Source organism: Natator depressus, chromosome 7, assembly GCF_965152275.1.
Source record: "Natator depressus isolate rNatDep1 chromosome 7, rNatDep2.hap1, whole genome shotgun sequence".
Taxonomy (NCBI): domain Eukaryota; kingdom Metazoa; phylum Chordata; order Testudines; family Cheloniidae; genus Natator; species Natator depressus.
The window spans coordinates 67,409,706-67,422,213 of NC_134240.1; the positions used below are offsets into that span (position 1 = coordinate 67,409,706).

The 12,508-nt window shown below is 42.2% G+C and overlaps 1 protein-coding gene across 4 annotated transcripts in view; it reads right to left on the reverse strand.

The window, feature by feature from the left end:
• Positions 1–12,508, reverse strand: part of RASGEF1A (RasGEF domain family member 1A) — a 252,548-nt gene that overhangs the window by 16,038 nt on the left and 224,002 nt on the right. For all 4 annotated transcript variants that reach the window (XM_074958700.1, XM_074958699.1, XM_074958697.1 and 1 more), the window contains 2 exons: positions 9,131–9,259; positions 485–622 (listed from right to left, as the gene is read on the reverse strand). In XM_074958700.1, coding sequence (XP_074814801.1) covers positions 485–622; positions 9,131–9,259 — 267 coding nt within the window. The remainder of the gene's footprint in view (positions 1–484; positions 623–9,130; positions 9,260–12,508) is intronic.

Below are 12,508 nucleotides of genomic sequence, written 5' to 3' on the forward strand. Positions count from 1 at the left end.
CCAGCTTAAAGATCTTTCTTCGTGCTAGCTATCACCGAGCTATGTGAAACTCTTGTTACAGTTATTGTCATAGTTCTCCTTGGGGATTGGTCCAGAGGCATCAAGGACTAAAGCAAATGCTTCTATAGCTAGTGTTAAAGGTTCTTTTGAAAGTTACAGTCCATGTGGATCAGGCACTGAAGGGGATGCACAACATACACTATGCTGTGTGTTGGAATTGTATTATACCTTACAATCCTCTTTTTTTCTTCCTCCTCTCACCTCCTATACCATCAGCAGGTGCTTTGTCATCTCCTCCTAGGACGCAGCGATACACAGCCAGTTTTTGCTAAGTTCACCTCCTAACCCATATCCAATGGTTGCACTGACAGCTCAGCAGTTCTTACTCTAACCTAGTTAGGATGCATACAGCAATGGTGGGGAGAAAATACTATGATAAATTGTATTCCTTGGTTGCTCTTGTATGGTTATTTTTCCCCCTTACCTCATCACATTGTGTGATCCTGTGAGCAATCTCCTTCAGCTCCTTCATGGATTTCTCATCCTGGAAGTCATAGGGGAATGTTTCTGTCCATTCTTTCAGGAGCTGAATGATCTTGGCAACAAAGGATTTTAGCTTTGCCTAGAGAGGAGTAGAATGGGTTGATTACTGACCTGCAGACCTCCTATTGCTGTGAAGGTGAGTGAATGGTTGATGGAGGAAAGTGCACACCCTGTGCCACAATCAAAAATAACTGAATCAGTAGCAGGTGTGTATATTTACTAAAATATGTATTCAGTTGTGTTGATGAAATCACACAGCGAGAGCTCCTCAGCTGATGTAAATTGGCCCAGTGCCACTGAAACTGGCTAGCTTTTATTTCTAAACCAAAAGCTTTGAAGATATTTTAAGGCCAGTCACAAATAGCTAGGGAGATGACGGTATCGTACAAGCATTTTGTTCAACTGAAGTCAATGCTATGTGGCTGACTTACACCAACTGAGGACTGGAGCAATACCTTTAATGACTTAATTGAAATGTACACACAGCTGCAGTGTCATAACCAAGCATCTTTCCCATGAAGTGCTCATAAAGAATCTTTCCTTCTGTAGAATTGGTTTTCAATCAGGACCCCCAGATTGTGCTCTGTTTGAAATAGCCAATCAAATAAATAAATGCTACAAAAGAGGTTGTATGTACTTTGCATTACATCTAAATCAAAAGGGACTTTGGCAATAAAATGTTGGCTCTTGCTCCAAAAGCCCTCAGGGAAAGGAGTTAGCTCTTCAGCTCTGTCACCTGACAAGTGAATTCTCTAGTGTCATGCGCCGAGGCTGTTCCATCATGTGGATCTGATTTGGATGCTAATTAATCCAGCTTTGGTGGTGAAAGAGGGTTGTACTGGTAAATTCAAAGGGATGTGGTGTTAAGGTTTGGAGAGAGTTTTAAAAAACACTTCCCCTGCCCCCCATCAATGATCACTCTGCAAATTTGACCAAGCTGACTTAATTGGGAAGATGACTCTTTACATGGGCAGTTGCATCCTGTCCATACAACAGACCAGCTCTGAGGGTCGTGCTTCGGCAGAACCTTAGTAGAGTGCGCACATGTTCTCGCTGATTCTGCACAGAACACAGCATCTTGAACAGCACTCTTGGCAAGCAACTGCCTCATTGCACAGGACATGGCAAATCCCATTTAACAAACCAGGCAGCATTATGGGCCATGGTCAAGGCACACAAAACTAGGAAGACAGCATACTGAATTTTTCAGAGTAGCAAGTATGGAGTGAATTACAGAGGGTCTGCTCTGTAGTCATAAGACTTGGAAATGATTTTGTTCAGTATTTCCCAGGAGGGTCAAATTCTGCCAACGTAGATCCTGTGTACCCCACTTCTTCCCCCCCTGCCCAATCAGCATAAATCAGTGTGTAAATTTACATGGTGTAAATCAGGGTGGAATTTGACTTTTGACTATGAGAGGGAAGACTTTCTATTTTTAGTCTGGTTTATATTTAACTTTGGTTAAAAGACTCATTTGGCTCTAAAAGAAGCTTAGTTCTAAGAAAATAAAGAGGAAGTTTTCTCTGTTGTTTACCATCCCAGCTGAGTCATTGAAAAAGTTCCACTATGCAAAGTGCAGTTCCTTCTCAGCACTGGTTAGGGTACTTCCCTCTGTGACTTTCCCCTCCCACCTCCTGGAATTTACAGCAAGTCAGCTAGCAGGTTCAAATGTCAGCAGAGGAACCAAATGGGTTGGAAAAGAGGATATTCTTTGTGAGAACCTGACCAGAATTCCTGCCCCCCAACACCATGCTCAGTGAGATGAGCAAAATCCCCTCTCTCTGAGATACTTTTGTTAAATAAGCCAGTTGTTTTTATGACTTCTAACAGCTCACTCAAGTGCAATCAGCGGGAAAATTAACAATGGCTGCTCTGAATTTAAAATAAAATCACGCAGAGTTTGGACCCTTCAGAAATGAGCCACTAAAAGCATTGTACAGGGTAGGGGAATGCTACTGGCTTATACAGAAATGTTAACTGTGTACTATTTCTAGTTGCATTTTAATCCCATTGGAATTCTCTTGGTCTTGCTGGGGAGAGAAGGATGAAATCCCATCTTGTACTCTAAACAGCATCTGGAGGAAGTTCTCTGCATGCAGACCTCTTTTTGAGAAATGGGTAGCAACTCCAGGTTTTCATCTCCTTTGCACCAAATTTGGTGTCCAGCCCTTATTGAAACCTTTACTTTCTCTCCCTGAAAACTCCACCTGCCAGAATGCATGATTAACATCCCAGCTCTGTGTCTGAATGACACATGTATTGTCCCTACATAAACTCAAATGTTTAGGTGCGTGGGAAGGGGGAGGTGCTGTACAAATGACTGGATTAAATCCTGCCCAAGTTTGTTTGTTTGGTTATTTTTTTCTTTTCTTTTTTTTTTTTTTTTGGGGGGGGGGGGGGTTTACAAACTGTGGCATACAGTCCTGGCAGTGGAAAGTTTAGTAGGAGAGGAGACAGAGTTAGCAAAACAGCAGTTATGCCCTTTGCTGGAGGCGGGTAGCTAAAAAAGTGGGTGTGTAATTGAATACTTGGGGTGGGGGGCACTGATTTCAGCTTATCCTCACTGCAGCCTCTGCCAGTGTAGCTCCTGTGGATCCCCTGCTGTACACTCAAGATCCTTCCACACCCACTCAGAGTAAAATAATGAGGCAGGGCAGCAGCAGGATTACTGCCTGTCCTTCAATTTCAATCACCTTTTGCCTCTGGGGTATGAAATCTTATAGCTCCCTGTGCAGCACAAATTAATCTGGTCCATTGTTAAAAGTGTAGGGTGGTGTATATCAGTGTAGCGAGTTGGCGGAGCAGATCCTCAACTGGTGTAAATAAGCACACCTCCACTGTCTGTCTGGTTTTTCCACCAGGCTTATTTTAATGATGATTATCTTGACTGCACCTTCTTGACTTTTGCATTTGGGGAAAATTCAAATTCATCCTTACAGCTATAATGGTCTGCTGCATATCAGCATAGATTTAGAATAATGTTTTTATTTTGGGATGTATGTTTGTCCACTATGCATGCACATTCATGCACCCCTACACACAGGCTGTCAGAATTTGTTTTCCTCACTGTTCAAAGCTAGGACTCTAATGCAAGACAAGCTACATTACCCAGCAAGAATACAAGTGTGACAAAGCTTATCAGTTGCTTTCACTGCCTGATGAAAACAAGATGTTCTTTCTGAATGCAACACTGAAAACCATCTGCCCAGCAAAATGCTAGATTCCTGTTTCATGTGCATGCTGCTAAAACTCAGTGTGATAGGTTTGTGATGATGCACACATCTGTGATAACTGACAAAATCAGAAAATTTGGGCTAGTAATTCTGTGGGAGGCAGCAACTAGTGTGTGTGTGTGTGTGTGTGTGTGTGTGTGTGCGCTATGCATGCAAGAAATGTACCTGCCTACTCTTTTGATAGCTTTCCTTCAGATTTCAAACATTGTCCTCCTATGGGGCCTATTCAAAACCCATAGTTAGTAGAAATACCCCACTGACTTCAAAGAGCTTTGGATTAAGACCTTCATAGAGAAGACAAAAGTCAATAGCTAGAGAGTATCAAGAAAGTACTTCCTGCCCAGCACCAAAAAGGGATCAAGATCTAGAGATGGTGTTTTGTTACAGGGAAACAACTCTACAGTAATGTTCTTACAGTGTGTATTGCTACCTTGCTAGCATATTAACACAGGAGGTTAATATTTAGAAAAATGTGTGTGTCTCTGTCTACTGCATATATCTAAAATATGTCAGTGTTATAGCCAGGTTGGTCCTAGGATATTGGAAAGACCGGGTGGGAGAGGTAATACCTTTTATTGGACCAACTTCTGTTGGTGAGAGAGACAGGCTTTTGAACTACACTGAGCTCTAAGCCTGTCTCTTTCATCAACAGAAGTTGATCCGCTACAATATATTACCTCACCTACCTTGTGTCTCTCAAATATTTCGCTCGTTTGATTGATACTATGGCCAGTTCTTCACCCGGTGTAAATCAGCACAGTTCTCCTGGAAGTTAGTTCACCACCTGAGAGGAGGCCCGTAGAGACATTTGTATTCTTCTTAAAAAAAGACTTTAGATTGTGAATTTAATACTTAAACCCAGGACTGATAACAGTGCTGAACTGTGAGCCAGGGATAGCATAGGAGCAACACAAGCTCTGCCAGTCAAACTGTGCTGATCGCTAGCACCCCTGCTACTCTAGCTGAGTGACATGGCAAGGGACGGTCGTTCATCCCCAGTTGTGTGGTTCAGGACGCCGAGGGTCAGGAGATGGACTGTTGGCAGTGCTATGTTTGGAGTGTTATGTTTAACAAGCATGAGCCACGCATTAGTTTACACTCAAAAGAGAGAAATGAGGACATCTGGAGAGAGAAAATATTGCTACCATTATATGCTCCAACAGAATGTGATGGAATAAGAGAACTTTTCAGAGACCGCAAGGAGAAATGATCCACATTGCAGGGGATCTTTCCCCCCAGGTGCATGTGCAGGGCCAGATTTTTCAAAGGTATTTAGGTGTCTAGCGCTCATTGATATCAATTGGAGTTAGGCATCTAAATACCTTTTAAAAATCTGGCCCTCCATGCTTAGCACAATAGGGTCTCAATCTCAGTTGGGTGGCTGCGCATTACATAATACCACTACTACTACGGATATTAAAAATACTGCAAATATTATTGTCTCTCCTGAACAGGGACAGTTGATGTGAATATCCAGTGTGTCACTGTTATCAGTCCCTTGCTTTCTTGAGCACTGAATTTACTCCCTTTATTTCCTTTTAAAAAAGCAGCATTTAGAATGAAATACGTGGCTAGATGGATCAAATCTATTTCATAATCAAGCTACTATTTAACATTTCAGTGCAAATTTTAATATCTCATTGGATTTTTAAAATGAATTAGATTGGTTAAGCTATTTAGGGCTGGAGACTGCTTCGCTTCTATGCTTGTACAGTACCTGTTTGGGGCTTTTAGCCACTCTGGAGATATAAAGCTTACTGCATTTAACTAAAAAAAAAAAAAAAAAAAAAATCCCAGACCATAATGGAAATTGGTGACTTTCCAAGTTAACTAGTAGTTAAAAAGCAAAGCTGTCCTTCGAGGCAATATATTTTTACCAAGCTGTGGGGAATGATGTTTCACCAGCTGATTTTATCCGTAGGCAGGATTGTACTGCTGCTCTTTCTCTGGGTCAATCACTCTTGGCCTTGTCTATATCTCATTGGAAAGTTGTTTGTTCTTTATTGACAGAGTTAATAAGTGACTGACCTATTACACCTGATGTCTTAAAACCTACTTGACTGTCGCTCTTTAAAATTAGCCAGCAGTCTTGAAGAGAGTGCAAAGTGTTTGCCTTTCAATCTACCACTTACATCTTGACTTGCCTTCCACTTTTTCTGTGCTACTAGGCAGAGACGTCAAAAATGTAGGAATGATAAGCACCATGGTGCATAACCTCAAGGCCAGGCCCCCTGCCAGTGTTTCAGCTCATACGCTACCCAGACAACAAGTCACACAGCCCTTTATTTTATAATTTGTTTATGCAAATCTCTAATCAGAAAGCGATCAGAACTTTTTGTGCTAGCTATTTCCTGCTGCGATAGCATTTAATTAGTAGATGCTGGTGGAACGGATTTTGGCCAATGATACCCTAATGAGTTATGATTGAGTGTGCATACACTGACTTCAGTTTAGAAGTTCTATGATGCACATAGAATGAGTTTTTTACATTCCTACTTTGCAGCCAAATAGAGCAAATCATTTGCAAATGCTAATGGGCCAAATTCATCCCTGGTGAATGCAGATGCAATACCAGTGGAAGTCTGTAGGTCAAATTTACATTGGGGCTGGAAGAAGGGCAGTAGTCTAACTTGCATTAATTTGGTATTCACTGGGCATGGAAAACAAGTGTAATTTATATTAAGCGGGAAGAAAGGGTCAGGGGCATAGCAGAAAAGCAACTTACAGGAGGGTGCAAAGTAGCTTTCCAAACACACTTTTTTTTTTTTCACACCTTGCTGTTAACTGATTTTCCTTGATGCTTGTTTCCAACTTAGCAACACAAGGTCTGTGAGCGTGGGTGTTCAGAAGGTGAACTGCTCTATTTTACACCTTCCTGTTAGTTGATTTTTCCTGCTACCTCATCTCAGTATGTAAGCTACACTTGTTCTGCATACCCATTGAATGCCTAAATTGCATGGGTTATATTGCCTAACACGTGTAACGTACACTGCCATTGAAGTTACCAATACATTCGGTTGAGTGCTTATTTGCTGGTGTCTTCTGATATGAATGCACTGAACTACATTGCTGTCTGCAAAGAAGAGCCTCATCTTGTACTCCTATTATCCATAAACTTTAAATAGTCCATATGAGAATTTTGAAAGCTTAATTACTGATGGCAGTAAATGTCACTCTTGTATATAGGGATGGCTTAAATTGTTGAGGGTCTGATTCAGCAAAGTGCTTAAGCAATGGGACTATTCAAACGCTTAGTTATATATGTGCGCAAGTTCCTTGCTGAACTGGGACCTGTTACAAAAGAATTGTCTAAGACCAGTGCCCAGAACCAGAACTGAACTTAGTCATTTAGAGCTTTGAAAATACCTATTAATGTGGCCCCATTTCTGTGCCCCTCAGTACATCCCAGTTTCAATCTGAAGTACCAAGAGAAGATATTCCTCCAGTGATAGCAAAATTGGAAGCCCCAATATATATGGGCCACCATTTTAAACCTCATATCCACTACCCTTGCTCAGAGTCTAATTGACTTACTGCTTAAAACACCACCACCACCACCAGCTTGCAGCCTTTCTCATAGACTTTAAAGCTGGATGGGACCATCACGATCATCTAGTCTGACCTCCTGGGCATTGCAGGCCACAGAACCTCACTCACCGACTCCTGTAATAGACCCCTAACCTCTGGCTCAGTTACTCAAGTCCTCAAATCACAATTTAAAGCAGGAGCAATGGAAGCTCCCTAAAAATGCAGGGTGGGGGCACTGTCGCCTGAACCAGCCCCGTGCCGCCCCTTCCCCTAAGGCTCCACCCCCCCCCGTCACTCATCCTTACAGCTAGTAAAAAGTGATGGGCCCATGGCCCCCTGACCTCCCTTGTTCCGGCACCCATGATTTCAAGACTTAAAGTTACAGAGACTTGACCATTTACACTAGTTTAAACCTGCAAGTGACCCATGCTGCAAAGAAAGGCGAATCCCCCGCCCCTAGGGTCTCTGCCAATCTGAAAATTTCTTCCTGATCCCAAAATATGATGATCAGTTAGACTCTGAACATTTCAGCAAGACCCAACAGCCAGACACTTGGGAAAGAATTCTCTGAAGTAACTCAAAGCTCTAGTGTCCATCCATTGGGGATATTTGCTACTAGCATTCACAGATCAGCTACATGCCATTGTAGGCAGGCAGTCTCATCATACCATCCCCTCCATAAACTTATCAAGCTCAGTCTTGAAGCCAGTTAGGTCTTTTTGCCCCTAGTGCTCCCCTTGGAAGGTTGTTCCAGAACTTCACTCCTCTGATGGTTAAGCTAGGCCTCCCAACATTGGTATGCCACAGTATGATTGGGGAGCTGGAATAAGATGGTCAGCTTTGGGAGTGGTGGTGGTAGTGGTGAATTTTGGTGGTTCAGGAATGCAGTCTGAGGCTATGATGCTGATAGACAAAGAGTAGAAGTCCAGTATGTAACACCGGCCCTTTGGCATTGTTCTCTTCTGTGAATCAAGTTCTGTTTCCTACAGTTCTGACTGACTGTGTCAACACCTACTGCTAAAGAAACACTAATGGAACAGAATCAGCTTGGCAATGGTGGGAAGTTAGGAAATTTTTGAATAAATGGAATGGAGGTCCAGAAAACCTTGTTCTTGTGAGATTTCTGTTATAACCATGGTGGATCAGGGGCGGGGCCGGGGGGGGGGGAAGAGTTCGGACAAAATGAAAGATGTCAAACTTCTGGATCCGCACTGGAACCCCAACCTGCTTGCTGGCTGCCTCTTGCCAGTATCCACTAGTGTTTCCTGCTCATTGAAACTGAAGTCAGTGGTTTACTAGTAGGAGTTAAGGACTGTAGAATTTGCCTAATGGTAAACTGAAGTCCATGACCACTGTTCCCTCTAAACTGTGCATGTGCACACAGATCCTAAACCCCGTGCACATGGCGAAACACCACGCGCACAAAAATTTGCATAGAAGAAATTTTTTGCACACACGGTCTGTCAAAAATTAGAGGGAACATTGTCCATGACCCAGAACAGTGCACCCTCTATGCTGTATACAGTTTTTCAGAGGGTTTAAAAAGCCTATTGTATTTTAATATTCAATACCTTCCCTTGGAAAAAGAAGCCACAATGTACCCCCAAGTGATAGAAGAGCCTCAGTCCATGAGCTAATGGATATCAGGGTTCTATGATTAGCCAAGAATGAACAGTGGTTCAGGGAAAGAGGCTTAAGTATGAAAGTCTTTAGTGAAATATATTTGTCAGAGTATCAATATGTTCTATGCACGGTTAGCTTAAAAAAGAAAGGAAAATAAAATGCACAATAGCTTAGTTCAATACAGAAACAAACTGTTCATTTACCTTTTCTGCCTCAGACCCAATCTCAAGCTGCTGTTTCTGCTTAATGCAGATCTGCCCCACTTTTGCCAGGAGCTCATGTGGGTGGATGAAGACTCGGGAGCTCAGTAGGAAAGTGAAGATGTAAGTCCTCTGCAAGAAAGGTTGGGCGGGGGGGAATGGAGAAAACAGGTGAGAAACTTAAGCAGAAATCACCCATCCTCTTTGGAGACTGCTAATGAAATCTACCTCCCAGAACTACAGATGGAACTTTCCCTTGGTTAAGCTTTCTATATATCGCCTTCTCCATGGATCAATGCCCTTTCCTAGCTTTACTGGTGACAACAGGAAGAAACACAGTGTTTCAGCAGCTGTTAATAGAGCTTTTTTTTTTTTCCAGATTCCCAAAATATTTGTCACGTCAAGATACCAAACTAAATATCAGGTTTCAGAGTAGCAGCAGTGTTAGTCTGTATTCGCAAAAAGAAAAGGAGTACTTGTGGTACCTTAGAGACTAACCAAGGTGCTCAAATAAATTGGCTAGTCTCTAAGGTGCCACAAGTACTCCTTTTCTTTTTGCAAACTAAATAAGCGTAAGTAGTTGTCCTTCACCAAAAAGACGGACGAATCTGTCCAAGGATGTTAGGACCCCATCTTGAACACTATTATTTATGCTGCTTTGTTTCTTTAAGAGCAATTGTTTTTATTTGGCTGCCCAAAACCTATTGCAAGTTAGTTCCAAACCACAGCAGTGTTTTTGTTTCATGTGTGTTTTCCCTTTCCATGCTCTTTCCCACAATCAATGTTATAGGCTTGGGTTCAATTTGTACTCATATGACAATATTTCAGTTTTAAGCCAGTAAAACCCTTTGCTTCCTTGGGGCCCAATTCAGATCCCTTTGAACTTTTATAGAACGATATCAATGCTAAGCATTATTATTATCATTAGGATTAGGCCCTCAATGTGAGGAAAGGGAACAGAGCTAAATTACAAAGGGTGGGCTTTAAAAGTTCATTCTGGTTTTAGAGATCTTATGGGTTCTGGTGATGCTCCTACACTTAGAATGGAGAGTTTCGCTAGTATCAGTAATATCTGTAGGACCAGAATGAACTTTTAAAGGTCTGTATCTGCTGTGGATGGACTAAGGAAGTAAGGGAGACATATCTGGCTAACTCTGGAGATTTGAGGTCAGATGCTCAACTGCTATAATACAGAAAAGCTCTGTTGATACCTATGGGCAGCTCTGTCAATTCCACCTGAGCACGATCACAGGGTAAAGTGAGCTCAGGTGACCAGATACTCTTCTTGGAGTGAGAGTAGGCTGGTTATAATATTTCTGACACATTGCAGTTCAGGACCGTTTAGAGGCCATTCTTGGTTTGGCATTTTGCTCAATAACTTTTTTCTTATATTTTCAGTGAATTATGGAAGTTGCACATGATTCCTTCACATGTGCCTGTAAACGGTTAATAGACTGTTGGCAATCTGTGATGAAAGTTTATAAGCATAATTCTTTGGCAGTGAGTGCTCTATATTTTTGAGATAATTTGAAGTTGGAATGAACCCCAGCCCTGTCCCACAAATAGGAAAGGAGACTCAACAGAGTTACAGGCCAATGTCTCAGATCTGTCTTCTCACGTTCCATACAGTATAGGCCTAGCAAATGCAACAGGCAGCAGCGCTGAATGTGAGAAATAAACTTCAGAGTGCCAACTCAAAATAGTAGCATGTGGTGTGTTATAAGCCATGCATAGTTCACTTCTATTCCTGTTGTCTTTTCCCCTTATAGCCAAATTCTGCACTCACGCCTGTGATCCCTCTGACTTAAATCAATGACCACGCCGTGGTGTAAGTGAGGAGAAACGTTAGCACTTGGGTGCAGGTCTTATACTTGTAATTGGACTGTGTATAAATTCTTCTGGAAATGGGTCAAGTCCTTCTTGCTTTGACACTCCCTCACCTCCCATTCTGTGAATTACTAGAGAAGGGTTGTAAAAGGTTTCTCTCTCCAAGTCCCCTAGGTTTTCCACAAATGCACTTTTCTGTGTGGGGAGGAGGGAATACTGTTGAGACTGTCAGGAAAGCTGCCTTTACTAGGTTAGTAGAAGGCAGCTGAAAGATAAGCTGCACTGTCCTATCAATGACCTTCGCTCTGATAAGCTAGGCCACATTCTTTGTGGCAAGATATATTTTAGCCTTGCACACTAATTCTAGTCTAGGTCTCTTCCTGAAAGTTTGTGTGCTGTGGGATACTGTTTATCCAGAGTGACTCCAAGATAACCCTACTCAGAATACCAGTTCTTTAAAGTCCTGCTGTAGGCTTTAACTAAATCCAAATGATCAGGGCTCTTGTGGTGGTTGGTTTTTGGGTGGTTTTTTTTTTTTTTTTTTTTTTTTTTGGTGGCTTGTGTTAATACAGTGCTCACAAAAGTGAAGAACTGGTACAGCCAGAAATAGGGCAGGCAGTGTATACCTCATTTCTAACTAGCAATAGCCATACAGTGCCAATCCAGGCCTTCTTCAGTGTTTGGGCTGCCTGGTTTTTGATAGGAATGAAATCTCCCCTGGCATTGGTTTTGCACAAGTATTTACTGGGACTAGATTCACAACTGGTGTAAAATGGAATAGTTGCACTAATGTCAGCAGAGAGATGCCAGTGTACACCAGCTAGGAATCTGGCCCCATTTGTCCAGGCTTCTTGATCTGATTCTGCTGTAATTTACATGAGTGTAAAATCAGGAGGAAATCCAGTCGATACACCAGTTTTGTACTCTTGTTAATGTGAGAACAGAATTAAGACCCTTCTCTCTCTATTTGAATAATGAGCCTCTAGGCTAACGTCTGGTCACTACCCACCTCATCCTATTCCATTGTGTGTTGAGTCTAGTTGAACGAATGAAATGAGTCTTTCCCCCCCGTCCCCAGTACATACATACTCGCTATCTGGTACAAATGTCTTAAGCCCTGTCTACGTGGGGGATTTTGGTGATTTTTACGGCTGTGCTGGTGCACACATCCAATGGAGATGGTCCACACCAGTGTAAACCATGACTCTCACCAATGAAGCATATCTCAGCTTTAAAGCCCTTACTAGGTGATCCAACTCCCATTGACTTGAACAGGAGTTGGATCAGACCTCTCAGTCTGTTAGACACGATTGTCCTAAAAGGTGAAAAACAAGTGTGCTGGGGACTTAGATGAGATCACCTAATCCTTTTTAGTTTGTGTGTGAGCCATAAACCAGGATTTAAACTGGAGGCCTCTGGAGGGAAAAAGCTTGTGCTTTGAACCAGCTTTATTTAACTAACACACACACATACACATGCTGTCTCATAGGTGCTCCCTCTTTTTTTGAGTAAGGTGGCTTGGACCAGGAAATTCAGCTATGTAGCTAGCTGGCT